This window comes from Motacilla alba, chromosome 5 (genome assembly GCF_015832195.1).
Source record: "Motacilla alba alba isolate MOTALB_02 chromosome 5, Motacilla_alba_V1.0_pri, whole genome shotgun sequence".
In the NCBI taxonomy this organism is placed as follows: Eukaryota; Metazoa; Chordata; class Aves; order Passeriformes; family Motacillidae; genus Motacilla; species Motacilla alba.
In genome coordinates, this window is record NC_052020.1 from 26,324,582 (window position 1) to 26,349,878 (window position 25,297).

General features: G+C 34.7%; 1 protein-coding gene across 3 annotated transcripts in view; it reads right to left on the bottom strand.

The window, feature by feature from the left end:
- The window catches only part of TTBK2 (tau tubulin kinase 2), an 85,738-nt gene that overhangs the window by 49,688 nt on the left and 10,753 nt on the right, over positions 1–25,297 (bottom strand). For all 3 annotated transcript variants that reach the window (XM_038139041.1, XM_038139039.1, XM_038139040.1), the window contains exons 2-6: positions 13,366–13,525; positions 9,397–9,544; positions 3,892–3,965; positions 2,735–2,875; positions 1,296–1,400 (exon numbers count right to left, since the gene is read on the bottom strand). In XM_038139041.1, coding sequence (XP_037994969.1) covers positions 1,296–1,400; positions 2,735–2,875; positions 3,892–3,965; positions 9,397–9,544; positions 13,366–13,434 — 537 coding nt within the window. In that variant the 5' untranslated portion in view covers positions 13,435–13,525. The remainder of the gene's footprint in view (positions 1–1,295; positions 1,401–2,734; positions 2,876–3,891; positions 3,966–9,396; positions 9,545–13,365; positions 13,526–25,297) is intronic.

The following is a 25,297-nucleotide window of genomic DNA, read 5'->3' on the forward strand; positions in this document are numbered from 1 at the left end:
ACAATTTTAACTGAAGAATTACTTCAGTTACATTGTAGGGCACTGCAATGAAAAACAAAAGGTGAGAGGTAGTTTTTACAAAAGAATGAATATCAAAAATACTAAATTTTCTGTTACCATTTATTTTTTCTGGAAATGTTACTTTTGGTGTGTATATAGAGAGAATCTTGGGAATTATTTTCTCTTTGAAATTAGAGGCCAGTTCAAAAAACATTATAAACAGCCAAACATACAGAACACGACAAGAGCACTGAGAAATTAAAAAAATAAATAAAACTACTTAAAATGTTTATCTCACCTTTCCAAAAGCAGCAGGCACTCTGCTGGTCTCCCCTGCTCTTTGCTTTCATTGCAGTGTCCAGCATTACAGCTGAAGGAACAGAGTACAGCAGAACTCCACTAATTTACCTTACTAATTCACATCCCTCACAATCTGCACACAAAAATCTGCCACTTTCCAACTTCTTAGGCAAAATAAGAGTGAAAATCCTGAAATAGAGATGGCTTCTACCACTCAATTTGCATCATATTTATAAATATGCTACACAATATTGACTACTACATTATTTGGTGTTCCCATCAAAATGTAAACTAAACTAACTTAATAAAGAAAATGTTTCTTTTAAACATTACCATGTACAATGGCACCGACTTGCTCATTTTCAGACTTTGGAATTAACAAAACTAACTGCCCACCTGTGAATTAGGGAGATTCTACTTGCCTAAAATTGTAATGTCTTCATTGATATGCTTTTACCTACAATCTTCTTCAGATTGCATTGCATTGGCAATGCAACAACTACACTTATTTATGTCCTCCTTGTATAATATAAATAGTGTCCTATCACTGTTTTAGTTATTCAGACTTTCTCTTTCAGATTACATGTATTCAGTTTAGTGTCTGATTTTACTTTTTCTCCTCAGTTTTTTGTTGTTGTTGGGTTTTGGGGTTTTTAAAATGCAATATAAAACAGCAAGTGAAACTCAGCTCTGGTATATTTTTTCTGATATTTAATGAAGACCTATTTATCACTTGATTTTCCAAACCAAATGACAGATTATCCCAAAATATCTTAGACATACACCTCTGTCTCAAGCCAAAAACCAGAGACTTGACTCATTCCCTGCTGCCAGTCTTTAAACATAATAAATCACATGGTATTTCTGATCAGGGATGGTATTTGTCAAGCTTATAGCAGTTACCAATTCAATGCAACTCCCACACTTCTCCAGAAGAAAAGACAGCATACCACCACATTCAAGAATTTGGGTTTCAACTGTGGAAAAAATCTTACTGGTCTGACATCCCCACATGAGTTGGTAAATTGCCGTGCTAAGCCGAAATCCAGCATAAAACACTTCCTACAGGTACTTGGAAAACGTCCCATTGCGAAGTTTGACTAGGAAGAAAAAGAAATATAGACAGATAATAGATGAATCACACAGGTTTCAATATGTTCACATATTAATGCAATAACACAACCAGAAAATTCATATTCTATTTCTCTATCCTTCCTTCCATGTTTTCACTTCTACTGAACTCCCAGTAAATTTGAAGAAAATGTTGTTAAGAGAAACAGGCATCCAACTTAGCATATCTGAACGGTGGCCTATATTGTCCAAAGAGATTGTCATCTTACTTTATCATGTACAATATATTAATTTTTAGCAAGAATTTTCCAATCATGTCACCTGCTCACAGAATTTCAGCATTGCCTAATTGGTCACAAGGAAAACAAACAACCAAGTATTTCAAGATTTGAGTTCAGCACAAAGCACAGTTAGCTCCAGCTAATTTTTTCTCACCAATTTCACTTGACATTCACTGCCTCTATGCTCTTTTCCTATTAAATGAAGGCTTAAATGGGGATGGGTCAGGAAGAATACAAGTTTTTATAAAAAGTTGCCAGGAGGAAGTAATGGAAATGAAATTTTTCTAATGTACAGAAACTTGTTGGAAGTTCTATGTAAGCATCATTCAGCTGACAGGAAACTTAGCAATATATGTCAGATATAACAAACCATATTTGCATCTATTGTAAACACAAAGATTTGCTTATTTTTTCCTCATTTACAAATTCTGACAATTCAGAGTTCTAATGATATTTGTCATACAGAGCAATATCAAAAATAGATGATTGAATTTCAGGAATAAATTCAAAGAAAAATAGAAAATAGTAAGAACAAAAGCATGATACTATCAGGAAGGCACTCTCCTCATACTAACCTATTAACAATAGATCTAATAAGAATTTAACAATAAAAATAGTTTTCTCATACAGTCTGTCTTTCATTTTCTTGTTTGTTGAAAATACATTAAATACATGAAAACTGCTATTGAAGGAATTATAAATACACTCTACAGTTAGTATCTATTCTTTTAGATTTATTAAATGACAATATTAGTTGCCATTAGTCAAGCACATTATGTCATATCTCATGGCAAATGCTCTTGATTACACAATGCTTAAGATAAGGGTTGGAAGTTTTAACTACAGCAAATTGCAAGGAGGCCTAAACTGGAGACAAAGACTGAAAAATACCAAAGTTACTCTTGTTGCAATCCAACATTATTAATAGAAAAAAAATCTGCCCTATCTGTTGAATAAACATTCTATTTTTCATCCCTTCTCATTTTAGCATTTTAGCATCTAGTATAGAAGCTATTCTTACTTATGCAGCCATCTAATGACCACATCTTGCTTGCCTGTTTTGATTTAATGGGCAGACTTACTGGTTTTATGTCCCTGTGCAGGAATCCCACAGAATGAATACTTTCAATAGATTCCAAAATCTGCTTCCCAAGCCGCAGAGTGGTACTAATGGTGAATGTGCCTCGAGATTGGCTACGACGCAGGTCTGCCAAGTTCCGACCCTGATAAAATTAAAAGGACATTTTCATAAAAAACATACTAATACCAAGATTCACAGATGCTGTAAAGGCTTCCTATTATTCTTTAGTTGCTCATGGTTAACCATGAAATACTCTCATATACCTATTTTCACACTCAAAGGTAACACATCTCACCTAAATGTAATGACTGTATGTCCACGAGTATCTCCAACACTAAATTTAGAATTTGTTTTTGAAAGTACAACTTAGTACCTTTCTATTCCTAAAAACATGGAACAAACTACTCCCTATTAGAAGACCAGGACAAACCCTATTACCTAAAATTGTATTTTTGTCACACCCAAAAAAGGCCACTGAGAAAATGCTCATGAAGACGTCTACACACTCACTTCTTTAAGGAAAAGTACATAATTTAATTACACATTATATCAAACAGATGAAGAATATATTATATAGCAAATGCAACCCCATGACATCACAGAACTGTTGTTCTTCTAATATGACAGATGAACAGCAGTAGGAACTAGAATACGCTTTGTTCAGTATTCATATTCACCAGGATGACAAAGGACATTAACCCCATAACTCTAAGCACCTATTTTATCCCTTTTTAATGAACAAGTCTTTTAGTAAAATGAAGTGTTTTCTTTTACTTGCATAGGATAATTTTTCATTTTTATAAAAAGCCAACAAAATACAGAGACTAATATAATACATTTTAGACTATCTTAAAGTGAATACTTAAAAGGAATGTAAAATATCTCAGAAGACATCACAGTTCACTCTTCCAACAGTCAGGTCTTTCTCAGGATGCAAGCTTTCTCCTTTTGAGAGAATTATGGAAAGGATATAAAAGGAAAAAGATATAAGGATATGCTCAATTTATGTTCACTTACTACAATGCATTTATGATCTTTGGGGTTTTTTTTTTTTGTTTGCTTGTTTAGCATCCTCTAAAATCTCACTGGTATTTTCATATACACTTGGCTAATAAACCTAAACACACAAGCAAACATTGAGCACTTTGATACACTAACCTGCAACTGCATGACCACATAGTTAAATCTGTCATTCCGTCCACATCCTATGAATCTACAGACATGATCTTTTCCTAAGAGAAAAAGAAGAAAAAGAAGCAAATTAGCCAATAATAATGAAATTTTGTGGTTTATTCCCGTAAATAGCTAGGAAATTACTGGAAAATATGTAAATTAATAAATTAAGCCCCACACAGTTCAACAGCAATAAAACCAAAGTTAGTTCTACCTGCAATTAAAGAGAAGCTTTCTCCCATAACCACAGCTTCCATAGGAAAACATGCCAAAATGTCCACAAATTGAAGGCATTTCAGACTGGAAAAGGCTATTTTCTTACAAATCTAATGGTTCATAATAGACAATATTCCTAGCCAATATTCCTCTTTTCTGTAAGCTGTGGGTGCCATGATTAAAGAAAACGGTAGTACTACTTGTGAGTAGTAAAGGTAATTCAACTAATCCAATTTATTAATATCTTTCTCTAGAACACAATCCTTGCTGTTTAGCTACAAAAGATAAATCCAGCTCAGGTATGCTGAAACAGGGAAAAAATAAAATCAGTGTTTTGTTTAAGCCGATTTTCTTTAAAGTCTCCTCCTGCCCTAGGAGCAAACTGCGGAGAAGACAGGTCAAAAATAATCTCCTTGCTATCCTGCAGTTGTAAATCAAAGCAGAAGATTCCCCAGGTAAATACAGAGAAAAAGGCAAGCCAAAGGCTGCAGCTGGAAACAGAATGGGAATGCAAACCTCTTGTCATTTTGGTACCAGTGTTCATTGACTTGGAGAAAAGCTGTAACCCCTTATGATCCCATTCTGCCCCACTCTATGACAAGGAACTGTAGGATTAAAGTTCCTCAGGCCGTTTGCCTTCCTTTTTCACACCAATGGAAGCTACAGCCAACAGAAAGCTGATGATCTCGAGTGGTTGCTAAAGATGTGTAAAATTTGTCGCCTAATATTTCTATCATTAATTTCTTTACCCTTAGGATTACAAGAATGCCATAATCTGGGAACCCCCACCCCACTCATTACTGTTTTCAAAACACCATAATGTCTGGCTATAGATCTGAGGGGACTTTTTGCTACTGCTGCACTTGTAGCTCCATCAAAACCCTAAGACTTGACCCTAAAGCTTCTAAATGTTTTCAATTCACTTGACAGAAAAGTGGTTGCCTGTTTCTTGATTCCTCATGAAGCTGCCTGCCACATCCAATTAAAACAGGTTGGTAAGCTCTCTTAAACAAAGAAAATCTGACAGGATTCATCAAAATAACTTATTTTAAAAGATATCTCTACATTTCTGCAAATACGTAAGTGCTAAACTTTAAGCATCACTGTTTTTCCTCCACTTTTTCCTTCCACTCATTTGTTCAAGTAAGACAGGCAATATTACAGACAGTATAATTTTATGAAGAAAAAGGATTGGTAGCAAATTTATCAAGATGAAATTTTGTATATTCATTGCTGCAGTTTCTATTAATGAAGTCTCATCTCAAATATTTATGATTAATTTTACAGACACTTGTGGGTATTCTGAAGGAACATCTTCAGAGAAACATGTATTAGTCAGATTTTATCTGACAAATTCAGTAAATGTCTAAAACTCAGTTTAGTCAGAGAAATCCCATTTTGACTGGAGCACCAACTCAGTTTGTGTGGTAAATTTCCCAGAAACTTTTATATAAAACTGAGGAAAGAGGAAGGACAGAAGTAGAACCTAAATATCTTATTCAAATAGAATGATCCTCCACCACTCTGGTGGGGCTATACACACCTACTACAGCCTTTTCCTCAGCAGGAAAACAGTATTTTCTTACACCTGTGAGCTACACTGCTGAGCTGCAGGACAAGAAGATGATGTTAATAGGCTACAGGGAACAACTCTGCCCTTGAAAAATCTCCTAGGGAGGGTGCTAAGCCTATGTGCCATTCCTCAGGCTGCTGCAGTGTAGCACTACAGCAGCTTTACAGCCTACACCAGACACAGCCCATCACTGAATTACACTCCAGAGCTGTAAATGAGTGAGGGAGAAGTCTGTAAGGTTGTGTGAGACAGAAACCAACTGAGTGAGTCTCACTCTAACTGAGTGAGATGTGATAAATCTGTCTTCTCCCATCTGACTGTGGGAACAGATGGCCTAACAACATGGTTAAACAAAACAACCATCTGTTGCAGCAGAATTCTTTTTTTTTTAAAAAAAAAAGCAAAAATAAGGAACTTAAAGTGTTAAACAATATTCTGCAACAATAATTAGGAGACAGCAGGGAGAAGAAAAATTAAGATGTAATTGATGACTAAGCTGCAATAAATGGCCATATCAGTGAGCCTAGTCCTCCTTCATAATTAAGAGAGAAGTCATACAATTACTCACATATTCCAGCATGTTTTGCTAGCTCAGAGTCTTAAAATGAACTTCTTTGCAGTTTTTTATTAGTCACTGTACCATATACAAAGTTACTAGTTTTATATACTTCGTTATACCACACAGTTATTACTCATTTTACCCCCGCAATAATGATCACACTATTTTAATTTCAAAAGTTTCTGAAAGTAAAATATGGTAAGAAATAGTGCATCCCTACACTTCTGCCAACATCTATTCTTATTTCAGTTTCACAGTTTCTGTGAAATGAGATTCTAGTACAGATACATTCAAAAGCATGTTTATAACCCTGAGAATGGGCCTAGGCCTAGTATAGACTAGAAGAACACACCTGCTCCTTTATTCTCTTCTAAAAGCCTGTTTCTTTATAATATTACACAAACTGTGCAATATTTTTTTAAAAATCAGATCCACACATCAAGAAAATCTTCACTAACACAGCAAGGTCATTGTCTCTCATTACAAACAGAGGAAACTTTTCAAATATTTGAAATAAAAAGGATTTTCATGGCAATACTATTCCTTCTTCTCTATGCCCAATGTAACTAGAACCCCCTTGCAAGAAGAGAACCTAAGCCCATTGAGAAAAGGAGAGTAATTATATATATACCCATACATACATACATACACACACACCAGAAAGGGATAGAAGAACAAGATAAAAGTTGACAATACAAAGTTGTTACAAAAATATCCTAAAAGAACTGTTTATAATTTCACCTGGTCTGAATCTGCATGAAAAGAAAAAAACTTGTCAAAAATAAGACTAATTTCTACATGATAAAAAAAGCATTTAGGAATAATAATAAAAAATCTTTAAGAAGTAATTATAAAGTTGTTTTCTATTCCCCACTCTCATCCACTGTTCTTCATTTTCCTTATGCTTCAAATTTTTAGCTCTTCCCTAATTAAACTTGTGAAGGTAAAGAAATTCATTCAAATGGGTCCTAGGAGCGAAGATTTCCTGTAAAACATAAAATGGTCTCTATCATAACCTTATTTAATAAAAAACCTTCCAAGTATGGATAAAAAAAGCTGCATGTAAAACTAAAGTACTTTATCTGCACAAATTATAAAACAGTGGATATGCAAAAGGTTCATTTGACCCATCTCTTCACTGTGTTTGCCTTTCTGATCACCCACAATATTCCCTGCCTAAAACCAGAGCAGTAACAGCGTTAAGTGTAAACTTCCACAACAATGACTGGAGGTCACCTCTAGTGTTACTATCACCATCAATTTCTTTATTGTTTTCTCGTAAGAAAGATTGTCAAAAGTGTTATTTCTAAAGATCTCGTATAAAATCTGGTTTTCAGTTATACAAAAGCTTCCATTTATTATTTGCTCAGAGAAATAATACTGAGAAAATAAATAACAGAAATATTTATTTCGATTACATATTTTGTGGATTATTTGTCTCAGTGGATCTGTTGGTCATATGTTTCATTGTTCTGTTCTTTTAATCTAGATGTTTCCCATGATTCAACAGAACCAAAGACTCTTCTGCAGGAAGACTTGGGCTGTTTGGAATTATAGTTTCCTAACTATTCCTCTGAGAGTATAATTTCTGTAAGGCCCTATGGCAAATTTTTACACATAAATATTTTATCATTCCATCAATTTTTTTTGCACAAGTATTTCAAAAGATAAATAAGTTTTGACTAAGGAAAAAATCCCTTTTCTAATATCTTAACTGAAACTCCACCATACTGTAGTTTACACTGGAAAGTTAAAATGCACTCCAGTTACACAGTCCTATATAAGGTCATGTTTTCATAAATACATTGGCATTGTAGGGCTAACAAATTGCAGTGTTTTCTTTCAGCTCTACCAATTTCCTTATCATTTAGTTGTTTCATCTATACCATTTTAAGGACTCTGGGTTTTGTAAAATAGAATCAAGTTCATGTGTGCAGAAAAAACACCCAAATTCTTGGAAAAAGTTAATTCTGAGCATTTAGAAACACCAGGAGTTATGGAGTATTTTGTTCTTCAAAACTCATTGTTTTTAGGATAATTTCTTTCAACAACCCTTACAAATGTTTTCCAAACTTTCAATTGGCAATACTGAAATTTACTATTCATCTCTAGACTAGAACTTTAAAATTCTAAGAAAATCTCCCTGTTCAGCGATATAATACTAGATGTTTTAGTGAAATCCTTGAAACAGACAAAAGCGTAGGAACAGTTTGTTACCATCATAACATGTGACATGCTTGGCCTCTTAAATCTATAGAGGCTGTCAATTCCTGCTGCAGTGTGACCTTTACAGCACATTAGGCAGCACCATATGTCATGCAGACTTTGTTTTATTCAAAGTAAGAGTTTGGAAAAATTGGGCTGCTGATAGAAATGTATGTATTATTCAAAATCTTCTGGATTAAAAAAAATAATTTTTAAAGAAGAAGTCACTGTTTAAGCTATCTTTCTGTAATCTTGTGCTGTAAAAAGCAATGAAGAGAAGCCACTGCGTATTTCTCTGTATTGATGGCTTCATTAAAGTATCTAAAGCTACAGAAAGTGTGACTGTCCAAACTCTGGTTCAAGGAACTGAACCCTGGAAGTATTTCAGGATTTTACATGCCAGTAGTTTTCTCATACAAGTTACAGTACTTTAAAGTTGGGGCTTTTGCTTATGGGGATTTTTTAAAGTATGTTTCCTATTTCAATATTAGACTTCCCAGCAGTACCTGCAAAGCAAAGAAAACAAATATTCTTAATGCATATGCTATGTGAAGGACCCTCAAATAGTCAATGCTACATAGTACAGAAAAAAAAATCTTAGAAGAAAAAAATAAAAACAAGAATAATGAAGTCTAGAGCAAAAAACAAAGAGAAGATATGGATTCAGATTAAAGTAAATCTGAACCAAGATTATTGCAGCAATTAAATTATTTTTATTGCTCATTTTATTTTCATTTCATCCCATTTCAAACAAAAGCTTCACTGTAGCAAAACTTTCCGAATCTGAAAGAGCTGCTATTCTACTTTTGATAATCATTTACCAAGAATATGTAGAATATAGGAAATATTTCTTTAAAATATTATTATAATTACAATTATTTTTAAAAAGAAGATACACTGACATTCTACTTCTCACATATCCAAGGTATAGCCCTACCTTGCAGCTTCTTCAACACAGCTACTTCCATTTTCAGCACTTGCTTTGGCTGCTGAGCTGATTCGACCTTCAGTGCAACATTTTCCCGAGTAAGCAAGTCCAGTGCATCGTAAATTTCTCCAAATCCTCCACCTCCTATTTTCCTCAACTATATTTGGGAAAAAGAAAGAACAAAAACATATTATAGAGAGGGAAGAAAAAAGAAAATAAAACAGCAATACTTCTTTGCTCTGCCTGTCATACTGCACACCCTGTTGTATTACAAATAGATTTTAAAATAATAATTCTATCCATCCTTCAGTACATAACAGAGCTACTGAATAATTGACCAAGGTATGTCTAACCACAGTTTGGAAGAGAACACACCTGATCCCCATCTGCACTATTGTATATAGCATAATAGAAGAGTGCAGTATTATTCCCAGTATGAATCTGGGCAAAGTCAGCATGCTGAATAAAGTCTTTCCTCAAATAGTCACACACAGCCCAGAGATTTTCAAACACAAATGCACAGTGACATTTTTAAAATATACCATCTTCTTCTCTTTTCAGAAATATGCACACTGAATACTAACGGTATAAAGTCATACAAGTTTTTGGACTTCCTGAAAAGAGACAGTATTTTCTATTATATGGAGTGACTTACACACAGCAGCTAAATCATAAATTATAAGAAATGGCTAAGATTATCGTTGACAACACATCTCAAATGTTACTCACATTCACTTACAATTCACCAGTATCATTCTTATTAACAGACTCAAGAAACTTGCAGCACTGAAAGTTTCATCTGTGCAAGAAGAGGTAAAAAGAATGCTCATGGCATACTAATTGCTTTGCACTACATTCAGAGCAAATATTAAAAGGTGCTTTTTTCCATTCTGCTTTGAGTGGTCACGGGGAACAGACACTTCTTTGGTTTTCAATATCAAAAATGTCAATTTGTTTCACAAAATGCCTCTCCTGGCTAACATTCTAAAGGTGATAAAAGAGAAAAGGAGACAAAAAAGAACTTACCCTAAGACTAACATGGTTTTCTAATGTCATCTGAAAACATACAGTTGCTACCATTATATGACTACACTGTATAAAATGTCATCTAAACTGTCCAGGGTTCTAGAGAGCAGCAATATGCTGACCTATCTTCAGATTCTGAAAAGTAATCTAATGTCTCCTAATCAACACCATCAGACATTTGACTGAGCAGGAAAAACATTTTTTAAAATAGCCTAGGCTCTATGAATAAGGAAGACGATAACAGATAACACATGAATTTTTAGCATAGTACAAGCACACCAGTGAGAATGCATGGTGAAAAAGGTGAGAGGAAAAGGAGAGGTGACACAGCCATCCTCACCCCCTTACAAATGTAGACATGTTTATCATCTAACTTCATTTACCAGCTTTGAGAAATGGCCAGACTACAAAAGACTGCCTTTGAAAGAATTGTTTCTCCACATGTGTGCTTAAAAGGAATTTAAAACAAACAAAATCACCACTACAGTAACAAAATAAACAGATCACTTTATATCCTTGGCTAAAGTACACAAGAATCATTAACATACACCCAATAATTACACCACTCAGTAGTTCCAGGCACAAATTAACTTCTCTTTGACTGCAGAAAAAAATACTTTCCACGTCCTTTGTCACTGAGTCACACACATTCAACAATGAGTCCGTATTTTCCTTGGTCTTTTTTTTGCTGCCAACATCCCTATAGAAGCTTTTCTTGTTGCTTTTCACATCCTTCACCAGTCATAACTGAGCAGAGCTGAGCTCTGGCATTCCCATATATTCATCACACAGAGGCAACATTTCCACAGTAATCTTGCCTGTCCCTGTTCCCACCTTCTGTTCACTTGCATTTTGATTTCCAGTTCACATAGGTGGTGACCATCCAACCATACTGGCCTCCTGCCACACCTGCTCAACATCTTTTACCTTGATGAGGACCACACTGCCCTTGTTTACATCTGTATTACAATATCCCACTTTGTTCATTAGTTTCAGCCTTCTCTTTTTACATTCAGGATCTCCCACCTCAAACTCTTTCCATTCTCCCTTTGACTTCTGTGCCTTTATATGCTTCCAGGCTAAAGCATACCATTTCCAACAAGTTTTATCTTGGTACCTTTGCTTACACTACATATTGAACGGCATTCTTAAACATATCTAAAATCAATTATCATTACAAGCAAGTCTCTCCAAGTTGGGATTGTAATAAATGTTTCAAAAGCAAAAAAGAGGCATGAGGAAAGGCATCAACAAAGGATGAAAGTGCTAACAGACAAACGCTAACAGACACCACTAGAGAAGGGGGTTGTTGCTGGGGAAAAATATCTTATTATTTTTTATGCTTACTTTTCTAAATAGAAGCACCTAAATAATGTCTAGGTTAAAATTAAATTTAATTGAACAAGGTTTTTTAAAACATTCATGTCCAAAAATTTTAGATATGGTTTTCACAACTGCAATGAACAAGGTCCTCAACAGCAGAAAAATCCAAAAACCGCATTTCAGTTTCTTCAGCTGGGGGACAGTCCTATGAAATCCTGAATTCAGGAAGTCTATCACCTTAGATGCCATCAAGAAATCCTTAATGTTTGCTACAGAAGATAAGAAATTGAAGTGCTACCCACAGGAACTACTTGGCACTCATCTACCTGTAATACTGTATCTGGAAAACACATAAGTGAAAATGTATAATTACGAAAGTGAAAAAAAATGTATAATTACAAAGTGAAACGAACTTCAGCCTACTTTCAAAATTTTCCAGAAGATACTTATGTCATCAGCAGTCTTCATTACATAGGAAAGAAAATAAACCTGAAGAAAACACAGCCACTGCTGCACACATCAGACAACTAAATGGTTTTGTGGCTAGTGATATGTATGTTATTATCTATTATATTTTGTATATTATTGTATTTAAAATGGTATTTTATGCTATTTGATCTGAATCAAGACTATGCTTTCTGTTTTGACTTCACTGCTGTATTGAGATTAAATATAAGAAGGTATTTTACAAATACTTATAATCCAGAGATAGCTATTTAGGTTCTGTTTACCCAAAAGGAAATACAAAGATTTCCTACACAAAGTTAGTATCAGCTTCCTGCATATTTAACTGAAAGATAGGGCACAAAACAGTTGAAATAATTCTCCCTTATGAAATTAAAAATTAATGATGAATTTGTATCTTCTATGTTGTGTCTAAAAAACTTGAAATAGGGGAGTAATATAAAATGGGCAATTCAGAATCCATTCATAGCCTACTACACACACACAGATTCTCTAAATGTTCTATTGTGAACTGGTCTCTTTTTTTTCTTTTTTTTCTTTTTTTTTATTCTAAGGAAAAAAACCAAAAAGTAATCAGAAGAATGGAGAAAGAACTACAAGAACTCAGCCTGTTTCTCCCAGCAAAAATAGCTTCAACTGGATACTATCTCCCTCAAGATGCAAATCAAGGATATGAACAGCAAAAGGGAACAGAGCTATTTATGGCAAAGCCAATGCTGGCACACAATCAAATGAATACAAATCAGCTGAGAATAAATCTATGCCATAAAATCCAACAAACAAAAGCAACATATCTCAGAAACCTACTAGTTTTAGGGAAGGGCATCTGACTGATCTCCAGAATGGACTGACATAATCCCTGGCTGATTGGGTTCAATATACTAACAGTACTCTTCCAGTTGTACTTGGATCAGGCACTACATTGGGATTTAAGAACTCTCCTCGGTCCTTATCAGGAAAAAAAAGAAACCACTTTAAATCCTCATAAATTTTCTTTACAGTAGGGTAAGAGAAACAAGTAGTTTTAAAGCTCATTCACAATTAATTTAAGTAATAAGCAAAATATATCTCACAAGAATTTTAAAATTAATTTCAAAGCACAAAGCACTTCTTTCTAAAAACGTATTTCAAAGGAGACACAGAATTGCAGGAAGGCATACTCACCACCTTCCATCTTTCTTTGACCAATATTCCCACACTGAGGATGTCAGGCTGATCCCCTCCTCCACTCATTGCAACCTCCTGAGGTGATGGAGCTGCTATGCAAAGTCTGCGTCAGTAGAAACCATCCAGATCCCAGGAATGGCTTCCATTTAACCAGTCACTGCAGAAACAGAGCAGAGCTCAGTGATTAACAGAATAACAAGAAATACAATAAAAGTTGTGTTTCTTACTCAGCACCTGAATTAGTTTTTGTATCCCACAGTGACTAACATTAAAATTTTAGTCAAACAGTTTCCAGTACAGAAAAAAATTCAAGGATAGCCTTCCTTAATTTTCCAACTTGCTTTCTCCCAAATCTCCAATACCCATCTCAATACAGAACTAATGAACTTAAACATTTTCAGAGGTGTATTCCACAAGCGGTTTCAAATTGCTGCAAGGTATAATTACATTTAAACTTAATTTTAATAATCCCATTTAAAATTAATAACTAATTAAATAATCTAATTAATAACTTATTAAATAATAATTATCAAATAATTGTTTGATTAATTTATTGTAATATATAACAACATTAAAATAATATTAACCAAAAAATTACAATGTTAAAAATAGATACTTAAATTTCAGTTGCACTGCATACAGACTAGTTCACATTTTACAATGTATTTCACATAGCGAGGATTATGTCTGATTAAATACATCTTAAGTACAATTATCTCAGGCTATAAACAGCTGTCTTTGGTAGGGCAAAAACACTGTCTTTGGTAATTTTGACAGTTGTTTTTTTTTTAATTTTCCATTTTTAGCAATCATTGCTGAATTGGATTATAGATGGTATTATAAAAAAATTGTTCTTTGGAGATTAACATATCTGTAATGGCTCCCATCAGCAACGACTACAACCAATTAAAACCTTATGTCAATTCTTTGAGCTTTTCTAGAACTGTGCTTATTGTTACACTGGTGTAATTATACAAATGTAACTCTTTGTATAAACCCTCTTATCCAAATACAATACTCTTTGAAAACTATATTTGCTTTAGGTTATTTCTATGGCTTTCAAAATAGCATAACTGCAAGTGAACAATGTTTCTCTCCCTGAATCAACACACAGATGATACGCAAAACTGGTACAATCATTCTGATTTAAATCAGCAGTATGGCCTTCCATGTGGCTAACTGCCAATCTTACTACTGGGTTTAAATTATGCTTTTTTTAGTAAACACTCCACTGCTTGAACAACCTGGCTTTTTAAGACAAACACTTGTTTGACACAACAGTAACTGTGAGTTTTTTTCATGTTCTTTGATATTTCTTTTTCATATTATATTTACACCTTTTTGCTTCAATTGGACATTATGACAGTTGAACCAACTCCAGATAAAACAAACTCCCCTGGATTAGTTGAGGATTTGAATTTACACCCAATGAGAGTGGATTACGTGCCTGTGAAGGAGTGTTCATTCAGAATACATAGCCTGAATTGGTTTAATTCAAACAAAGAAGGGAAACCAAATTAAGATTGTGTATTGTGAGTAACAGCATCCATCCTGCAATTGAATCAGGTTGAACTAAACCAATTCAAATTCTACCGGTGATAGTAAATTCTCCCCTGCAGATAAGGTCAAAATTCTAAAAAGAACTAGAGCCATTTATGTGAACCCCTTAACACTACTAACCACTGACCACACTCACTATCCTTTCTAACAGAATTATCATAACATAGTCAGGAACAAAGACAAAACAAAAACCCACTAATGAAGGGGAAAAGGTCTATTTCCAAAATTATATGCTTAAAGCACATACAGTGGCTTTTCCCCTTTTCCCCATTTTAACTCAAATGTTTGCTTTTCTTTCCACCACGTGCCAGTTACATCGAAGCATGGGTTGGTCTCAACAAATAAATAGTAAAATTCTATACTGGAACTTCAAAAGGGTATATTTTTTCCTGATATTTGCTTAAAACAAGTAATGGCGAAACTTATTCATCTCACCAGAGCAAAATATAAAATGGCAAGATTTTTGCTGAAGCTTTCAAACATGAGCAAAATTCATCACCTGTAGGAAAAGTAGATGCTTTATTAAATCAAAGATATGACAGTTCAAAGTTTTTTGTTAATTCTGCTATCAGCCTTGACTTAATACTTAACTTTTTGTTTTTAATACATTTAAATTTACAATTTATAGTCACAACTCTGACAAGTATTTCTGAGAGCTATGCATTTGTGGATTCTTGAGCAGAGTAACAGAGCATCAGCAACTGGCCCAGAATGCAAAGATCCAACACACACATTCAAAGAACCACCCTGTATTTTAAGAATTGTCATAGAAGTACTCTATTACTGTATGTAATATCTGCATTGCCAGGGTAACAAAATCTTCCTTTGTACACAATTCCTCGATACTATTCAAATACACTAATTCCTTGTTAAATCTCTTGTCATCCTAGATCATTACAAAGCAACCATATTTATTCTATATCATCAAAACCAGTTATTCAAAGCAATAAAACACCAGGACCCACTGAACTGTCATGCATGGGAGGCAGAAGTTCTCTCGGGAGCCCCTGAAGACAAGGTGCTAAGCTCCTCCTGAAGCTTAATAATTAACTGCAAGCATTACAAACATGTTGAAGTCAAATTGAAGAATCCTGGTTTTTTCAAGACTTCAAGTAAAGCAGAAGAAGGATTCAGTGACAAATTTCAAGGCCAGAAGGCTTGAAATTGGTCCAAACCTTAACCTGATCAGGCCACTTCATAATTTCAACCCGTTTCAGTGAATTAGCACACACTAATATGTAAGACTCCAAATGTTCTTCACTGCTAATATATTCCAGTATGTTTCTTTCCTCACAATAAACATAGTTTGCTTTGTTTCAAAGTTTAATGCATTTAATTTTAACTTTTTACCACACAACTTGGTTACAGTTTTGGTAACCAATTTCCATTTCCAGTAATTTCACTTCATTTAAACATTTAAACATACTTTTTTAACTTCGTGTAAATTAATACATTTAGCTTTAAGCCTTCCTTCACAGCCATGGGTCTTTTATATAGTCCTCCTTCAAAGCCCCTCTCCTTGCTCCACCTTTTTCCTGTGGTATGGACAGCAACATTGAGTTAGACATCCACACTGAATCAGACTCTACCATACCAATTCCTCATATGGAGAAAAGTTTTTCTTATTACTTCTTTGTGATAGAAGTCTCATTTCCTTAATTTAAGTCTAAAAATGCTTTATACTTTTGCTAAACCACAATATTATCAGATGCTTATACATCTCCATCCTTGCACTCAGGCATTGCTACGAGAATACGGTTTTTAAAGATCTTATTCACAATCTGATCTAGGCAGAGGTTCATTGCTCTGATGTGTTCTCTAATGGTCTTAACACTGTATAATCTGCAAATCTGTTAATTATTGATGTACTGCAGTGGATAAATATCTTTATATTCCTTACCTAGTAAGAGATAACATGTATTCTAGTAGGTGCAATTTAGATTACAATCACCTTCCCTCAAATTTATACAGAAGGACATTACTAGAGATAACCATATTTAAAGGACTTTTGGACAGATATAAATATGCATTATTTGGAGGTGGTTCTCAGGTCAAGACTGAAACTGAAATTTCTCTGAATTTGGAAGGGTTTGAATTCAGACTGACTGGCCCATTCCAAATTTCACAGATTAAATAAACTCATAAAAGTAGATAACAGTAGCATTTCTATTACTGAAATGCATTGTTTTCAGCATAGCTCTTTAACAGGCTACAATGCTGTTAACAATTTAAGAAAGCTCCAGCATGTTCTGTATTCTACTGAAGCAGATGAATAATTAATGACACACAGTTTAGGTGCAAGCTTTCCCTTACTCATTCAGCAGATGAATCCTATAGCAGTGCAGTTTTTTAGGTGGCAGTAAGGCTATTTTCAGTAAAACAAACACATCTTTACAATTCTCCTAAAAAAGTAACAGCCACTCTAATTGCAATATATATATCATTAAATTCTGTATTCATGAACTCATCCGTTTTCTTAGCAGATCAGTTTGTCACTTCAGAGGCACTTTTCAAGATAACACAACTACAACGAAAGACAATTAGCCCTCTGTCAAATTTATTTTCAGGTGAGAGGTCATGGAGTAACTAGGACAACACAATGAGGACAGTCTGTTCCATAACATAAGCCTTTGCTGGGAACTGATAACAGTATAAAACAAGAACAGGTAAAGGAGCATTAGAGCTAATATCCAGAATACTGTACGGACATCCATTATTTAAAACCCTGCTATTCACTTTAACTGATTTTAATTACACATTAGCCCTGAAAAAGATGAATTTACCCCATCCAAGTATACTAAGAGATTATATGGTACTTGAAAATAACAGTGCAAAATTTCCAGAAAAAAAGGCAATCCTTTAATGTAATTTGTGTGCATGTATATAATTCCCTTAGAGATAGCCTAAAATGAAGCAAATTTCAGTTTAGGCTGAAATTACCGGCCTTTATAGATGTTTAAATTCAGACCTAAGGTTAAGAAAGTAGCACAGACAATTTTGGCTGAATGGAGGTACTGTAAGTTCCAGGACAAAGCAAGGGAGCACAGAAGATTACTTCTATTCCATAGAAAGGAACACACGTCGTGCTACCTCCACTATGGAATAGTATCAACCTTTTGCTATTAGGAACTCTCTGAGCATACTAAGAGCTCTACCTGCCTGCCTTCAGCCCATTCAAAATATAGTAAATTAACTGGAATCTACCTAAGATGGTTTCCATTTCTGTATTTTCTATTTTTAAGCAGAACTTAAGGAACAAGGGATATTTTAAAAGGCCAGCATAAAGAGAAAATCAGGGCAGGAAATGTTCAAAGTCCTAATTTCACCACATTTACAATAAAGCCCACTGTCTTAGAAAGGCTAAGAACATGTTCAAATTTTTAATTCTAGGGATAGAAATTATTTAAATGCATCTATTTGAACATCCAAACTAGAAAGCCATTCTACGCTTAAACCTGAATACTTTCTAAATACATCCATTAAAAGCTGGTGTTTTGAAAATCATCATTCATCACATCAATGAGGAAACTGAATTTAAAACCTTGACTTAAATTTCCAACTGTATTGGTTGTGAAGAAAATCTTTTTAAAAATTCAACACAGAACCAATGTAATTTTTAGGTTTTCCTCTCTCAAGTCCTTGAGTGCCAAAAATACTCATCACCATTTGCAGATTCCAGGTGTGAAACGCTCCCAACTGCCTTGTGTGCTATTGCCAAAGACTCTGTATTTCCTTCTGCCAACTTCTGCAGTTGTTATTACAAAGGTGGAGAAAATTTCTCAGTTGGAAGATAGAGTTAAATATATAACATTTAGTTTCAAGTTTTATTTTTAAAATATATATATATATTCAAGCTACCACGCTATTTTCAGTTCACAAGAGAATTCAGTACCAAAATATTATGAAAACCCAAGTAAGGCAATGTTTATCAAAGGAATGTATTATCTTTCACTAAACCAACTAATTCATGTAGCAAAATCATACAAGTTTTAGGCACACAAAACCCTCTTCAAGTCCAAAATAGAATTTACAACTCGAAATTATATTGGACTTAAAAGCATTTGCATTGAAGTAAACTTCAGTGTTTCTTGATCAGACCAACTGAAATAAAGGGTACTCTATATCTTGCCATAGAGAAAGGAAAGTATCTGCATGCACATGACAGGGAGAGATTATATGGTTATGACACCTATCAGAGAAATGGAATGTGATTTATTACCTTTAGAAAAACAGAAAAATTCAGTCAGGGAAGAATTAGAATTTGACCCATGACATTTTTATCATGGTATTTTTTAGATGCTTGAGTTAATTCCTAATTTGATCTGCCCCACTAGAGCACAAAGGCTTATGTCAGAAAAAGAGAAATAGAAGTTAGCTGTAGGGAACAGGGAAAAGCTGGACAACTGTGGTGCTTTCAACTGAAACCAGTTGTTGAACTTCAACCTCAGGTGCAAAGCCTCTAATACTGTTGTGGAAACCTAACCCTCGGGGAAGTGAAATTAATTCTCAATTTTTTCTCACAACTCCTAGTGAGTACCAAATCAAAAAGAGGATTGTGAAACCTTATTAATTACTCAAAAATTAATTTAAAACCCTAAAAGTCTCACTTAAAAAAAAAAAAAAAAAAAAAAAGCTGTATTTCTATGTCTTAGATTCACTAAGACTGTTGTGGTATTGACAAAAAATCTAAATAGAACTAGAACCATGGATTTTTGCTATAAAAATTTGGTTTACTTCTCAAGTCTTTTTCAAAGAAACTTGAAAATGGAAAGTCAGTTCTGCAATTACCTTAATTATACAAGGTTTTACAATAATAATTTTTTAAGATCCTAGGAAAATTTTCATTGTAGAAAAGTGGTAATGAAGTGTGGTTTTGAACAAAGACAGCTTGAAGTCAAACAATTAAGATATTTTAAACAGTGGCACAGTGTTATAATATCAAACTAATTATAGTGTGGATTTATCAGCAAAATTAAAATCTTTGCTTCCAGTTTTTTGAAATGCTGGAATAGTAACTCATCCTCCTAGGATACACTCAGAATATTAGTAGTTCACCATTTATATTCCAAGGAATAACATAAATTGATCTTTTAAGATGCTCCAAACTGTTGACCTTTTGACTAGTACTATATATTATTTCATAAATCCATTTTCTCAAAGGGAAAAATATAAATGCCCAGCACATGCATACAATACACAACTAGAGGAGACAAGAAGGCAAGCAATGCACTGCTCTGAAGAACTTCTTTCAAAGCCTATGAAACTTCTCAGAGTAGATACACAACAATTTACAGAGAAGAGCTGCTGCTAAGGACTGTGTGAGAATGATGCAAGGGAATATACACAGCTAAATGCCAATCAACTAAAGTTCAGGGCAAACTCTAATTATAGATGGGAATAACACTTAACTTTTTGGAAAATACGAGAAAATTGGCAGAAAAACTTTGATGAGACGTTCAGATAGACAGCATGTGAATAGCGTTGTCTGCACTGACAGCATTCAAGTGATCAAGAGGGCTGCCAGTGGCACAGAAGCAGCCCACCTGGCAGCCACATGACTGCTCTCACAGCATTGTGCTCAGCCTGCAGCACCAGCCATGAAGTGACCTGGACTCACTAACAAAACCTGAGCATTCTCTTGATGTATCAGTGTATAAAGCACATCACAAAGACATGTTGATGAAGCCTGACTGCTTGCTAAGGAGAACAGGAAAAAGAACAGAGGAGAAGATCTTTTTTCAGTCTGTAATGTCTGATCGCTTAGCATCCTTATCTTTAGGGCACATAACTAAATCTGCTGCAGTATTGTGATAAAGAGAGGACACTGGCTGTGAGTAGATAGGTGTGCCATCTCCTTAAATACAGCTCTTAAATAAAGCTCTTCTTTTCACTAATGTGTGAAATGAGGACAGCAACTACTACACCAAGCAGGATGACTCCAGAAGATCCTAGCTGACAGGGAGATGGAACATGAGGGAGTCCACACAGTGCAGGACATCTACCAAACTCTGACGGGCCTCCTCAGTGAGGGGAACATAAACCCATCCTGCCACCCAACACAGCAATCCCTGACAGAGTTAAGGAGGAAAGACACACCATCAAGTTACAGTTCATGCAGTAACACCTCAGTTGTTCAAGGAGCATTGTACTTTTCAGCAGCAGATCAAAAACGCTAAAAATGTCAGGCACAAAGAGAAGATGAAAAACCACAGTGACACTCTTGCCAAGACCAATTCAACACTGCTGTCAACACCCCTAGCACCAGAGGGTAGGACACAGCCATATAAATGGGTCCTTATGCACTGCCAAATGACAGGAGAGGTGGGAAATGGCTTGGTGCCTGGCTCTGGTGAAGGAAGGTGGCACTAAGGCAGGTGAATAAACATATGATATACTGCCAGCGGAGCAGCACAAGTTACTACTTTATCTTCAGTTTGGCATGGCTGTAGAGAGAGGTTCTGTACAGTGCCAAGACGTCTCTCTTGTTCACAGAATATTCCACAATGATCACATGGGCTCAGGCAACATCAAATCTACAAGTACAATACACAACAACAAAGGAGATGGGTATATCTCATCTCAGACTGCCTAACCAGCTTGTCCCTAAAAATTATTGGTGCTGGAAACTACAAAGGTACAGGAGCTCCAGTCAACAATGTGGCTTGGTCAGAGTATGCACTTGTTTTATAGCTGCAGTTGAAGGCGGTTCAAGCAACAGTGACTGAAACTTGAGCTCCTAATCCAAGGTCCTTCAAGGTTTGAAATGGAAGACATGTATTAAAGAACCAAAATGGAACTTTGGCCAAGGTATTTACAGTTGGGACAAATCCAAAAATATCAGCTTAATTTGCAGCAGAAAAAAAAATAGGTTAGACAGGAGAAAATCAGATAGCATGGACAGCTTATGAGAGAAGGAGATAGGCTGCATCAGACCAAAGATCCACCTAGTCCAATCTTCTGTCCCTGACTATTGCCAGCAGCTGATGTCTAGGGAAAAATACAAAGACACACAAAGCATATGATTACCCTTGCCAGAATACTTTCTGGGGATGTAGCAAGCTGGGACACAAAACACAGAGTGCCAAGGATGGTATTTAAGATTTTTTTGTCTCCAAGTTCATCAAAACTTTTCTGAACCATGAAAACTTAACCACCCTTAACACTCATAAAGCAAATTGTAACCTAATTCCGTGCTGTGGGAAGCACATCTTTGTTTCCAGTTTGTCTTTTGCTAGTTATATTTGAGGTTCATTAACCCTTATACAGAACGGCAGCGTATGGTTGCTCCCTGTTCACCTTTCAGTCCTACACAGGGAATACACCCCTACCATATGCCCTCTCAGTTACCTCTTCAATTATTTGGTCTTTCACTGATTTTGATCACCACCTGTGGTTTTCCAGTTCTACTACATCCCCTCTGAGATATGGAGACCAGCATTGTTAGTAAGCACTAACCTGTAATTTTCACAGAACCTGCAAGATGACATTCAAAAGACTTAAGTTCACCGCTGTAAATTTTAAATTATTTATCCTGTGTGAACTGCTTTATGATTATTTTCATTCATCATTACCTCACAGTAGCAAGGTCTTTCTCCAGTTCTTCCATCTTCATATCTGCGAATTTTAATACTCTTGTATCACCAGACTATGTAATTTCAGTATTTGCATCTTGCCTAGATCATCTGTAAATATACAGTACAGCACAGAGAGCTACCCTTTTTAGACTGATGAGTTATCATTTATTAATATCAATATTTTCACTCAGGTTCCATTAAAAAATATTTTTGCACAAAGTGTTCACATATAGAAAACCTGACTCATCATCTTCCATCTGGATCATTAACAGCTCTACTTTCGAGTTTGGAATGGATTCCTTGGGTACCTAAACACAATGCTCCCTCAAAAGAAGGAGACAGACTGGATGGGGCCTTGAACAACGTGGCAACGATGGCAGGGGCTGGATCTAGATGATCTTTAAAGTTCCAATCCAAACTATTAAAGGGACAATTGAGACAATCTGTTGGGTGATTTCATGGTACTGTATGACCAGGATATAAAAAGGCAAATGAGGTTCTATGCATGTACATATAAAATTACGTATATCAGAAAAATAATAACTGTTATTATTAAACACATGAACATATCCTAACTGTTCATTAAACACATGAGAAACTGTTATCAATCAAGAATAATATCTTGTTATTATGATGTAAGAAATAAGAAATATTGTAAGCAAATATTCAGTAAAAAAAGATGGCAACTCAATGCTAAATAGCAGTCAAAAAAAACCTAAATCTTAGGAATTCAGACAAAGCAGACGACAACATGAAGATCATGTGTATATGCATGGTTCACTAGTATATTGAGTATTGTATATAACAGCCCTTCTTTTCTATCAAAAAAAAAAAAAGAAAGAACGAAAATAGAACAAGATAATCAGGGATACAGACTAGTTTCCACATGAAGTAACGACTTACAATTTTTTTCAAGGGATGATGGGAAATAGAGAGAGGTATTTGTCTACAAAATTTTTAGGGACATATAGAATTTAGCTAGGAATCAGCTATTTATGATGTCATTTAATAAAGGAAGGAGAAAAAATCAAAATAGGTCAGCAGGAGCCAGACTCAGAGGAAACTAATCTGTGCAACTTCTTGCAAAAAGATACTGTGAATACTAAAAAGTTTACAATGGTTCAAGTGAACAACAGTCAACAACATGAAAAAGAAAACTACTGTGGGTTGCTCAAAATACATATTAAGTATATTTAGTGCAGGAATTCCCTTACTAAAAAATGGAAAAGAACTAGAGGGAAGTATAATTTATATTATCTGTGGTTTTGTACTTTTCCTTAGGCATCCACATATGACTACTGTTGAATACAGATTTTTACTCCAGAATTTTACATGCATACATTATGTTTGGTAAGATGGAGAGAGGACAGAGAAATTATGCTCCCTGTAACAACATAAATTCAAATTATTTGAACTGATGAGATGCAACTCAAAATGTTGTGTATAATTTTCTGTCAGTTACTTGAAAGAAGCTACCACCCTAAAACAGTTGACTAGCTATCTGTTGTGGGAATGGCATCATAAAGCAAAACAATTCAACTCAAGTAAACGCTTCTTTTCTGGCACTTATGTGAAGTTATTCTCAAAAAAATATTATAAACACTCAGAAACTCCAAATACCATTTATTCTATTGCTTTAACTTCTATTTTACACATGTTCTCCCTTCCACTTTGTGTTGGGTTTAGTGCTGTCTCAGTGCTTCCATACAGATTTTCTTCCCTCTACCTAAATTCAGAAAATACTTGGAAATGCCTCTAATCTTTATACTCAAATAATTTGATAGCTTAAATGCAGAGAACTAATATATTAATACACATTTCCTAACCTCAAGACTATCTCCATCTTAATAAAGTTGGTGCAGACACCCAGGGTCAGATTTTTCACAATGAAAATTCACAGAATACATTTTAAATCACTGACAGCAATGTTACAGTTTGAATAGAAAGAACACTTTAATGTAAAAAACTGATTTGCTACTTCTGGCAGCTGAAAAATATATGACAGCAATTTTTATATAGGTGACAGGACAAAAATTTTAGACTGCTAAATGTCTGAGCTTCAAGAGAAACAAAAGTATAAAAACCCACAAAAATATGGTATTTGTATCTACTTTGTTACTTCAAGGAACTCTCAATACTTTGTTTAATTTACAAAAAAAAAAAAATAAATTTTTTATGAGTAGCCATAAACAATTGCTGTAAAGGAACTGGAAAGAGTTATGACTCTCTTTCCACAAATAAGTTACTATGTTAAACTGATGAAAAAAGGACAAGAATTTCCATAATTTTGTTGTCACTTGACATAATATTCACATCTCTTAATATTCTTTTCATTTTTCTAAACTGTTTTGGTTGAATATTCCTGAATATAATTTCCTAAAGAATCTCTGAATTTTAACTAAATTCTGATATTTTCTACCTTTCCCATAGAAAACACATTACAGGCAAATCCTGACTACATCCAATACCATGGAAGCCTGCTTTGTTTTGCATTAAGGCATTTTTTTCCCTCATTTCATTCAGCGCATATACACCTATTTATGACATGGCACTACTTGCATACAAGAAAGAAGGCTACAAAGATTTCTACATTGTTTGCTAGAGAAGTGATCACACACTTTCAGTGACATAAAACTTCCTTCCCCAACGAGAGGAGGCTTTTACCACATCATAAATTATTTAAAACCATACAAGACCCTATAGCATGCACAAAAAAACAGGGCAAAAGTATGCTTTTTAATCCATTAGTTGGTCACTATCAGTTGTCAAAGCTGACAAAAGGACAATCTGTTCCT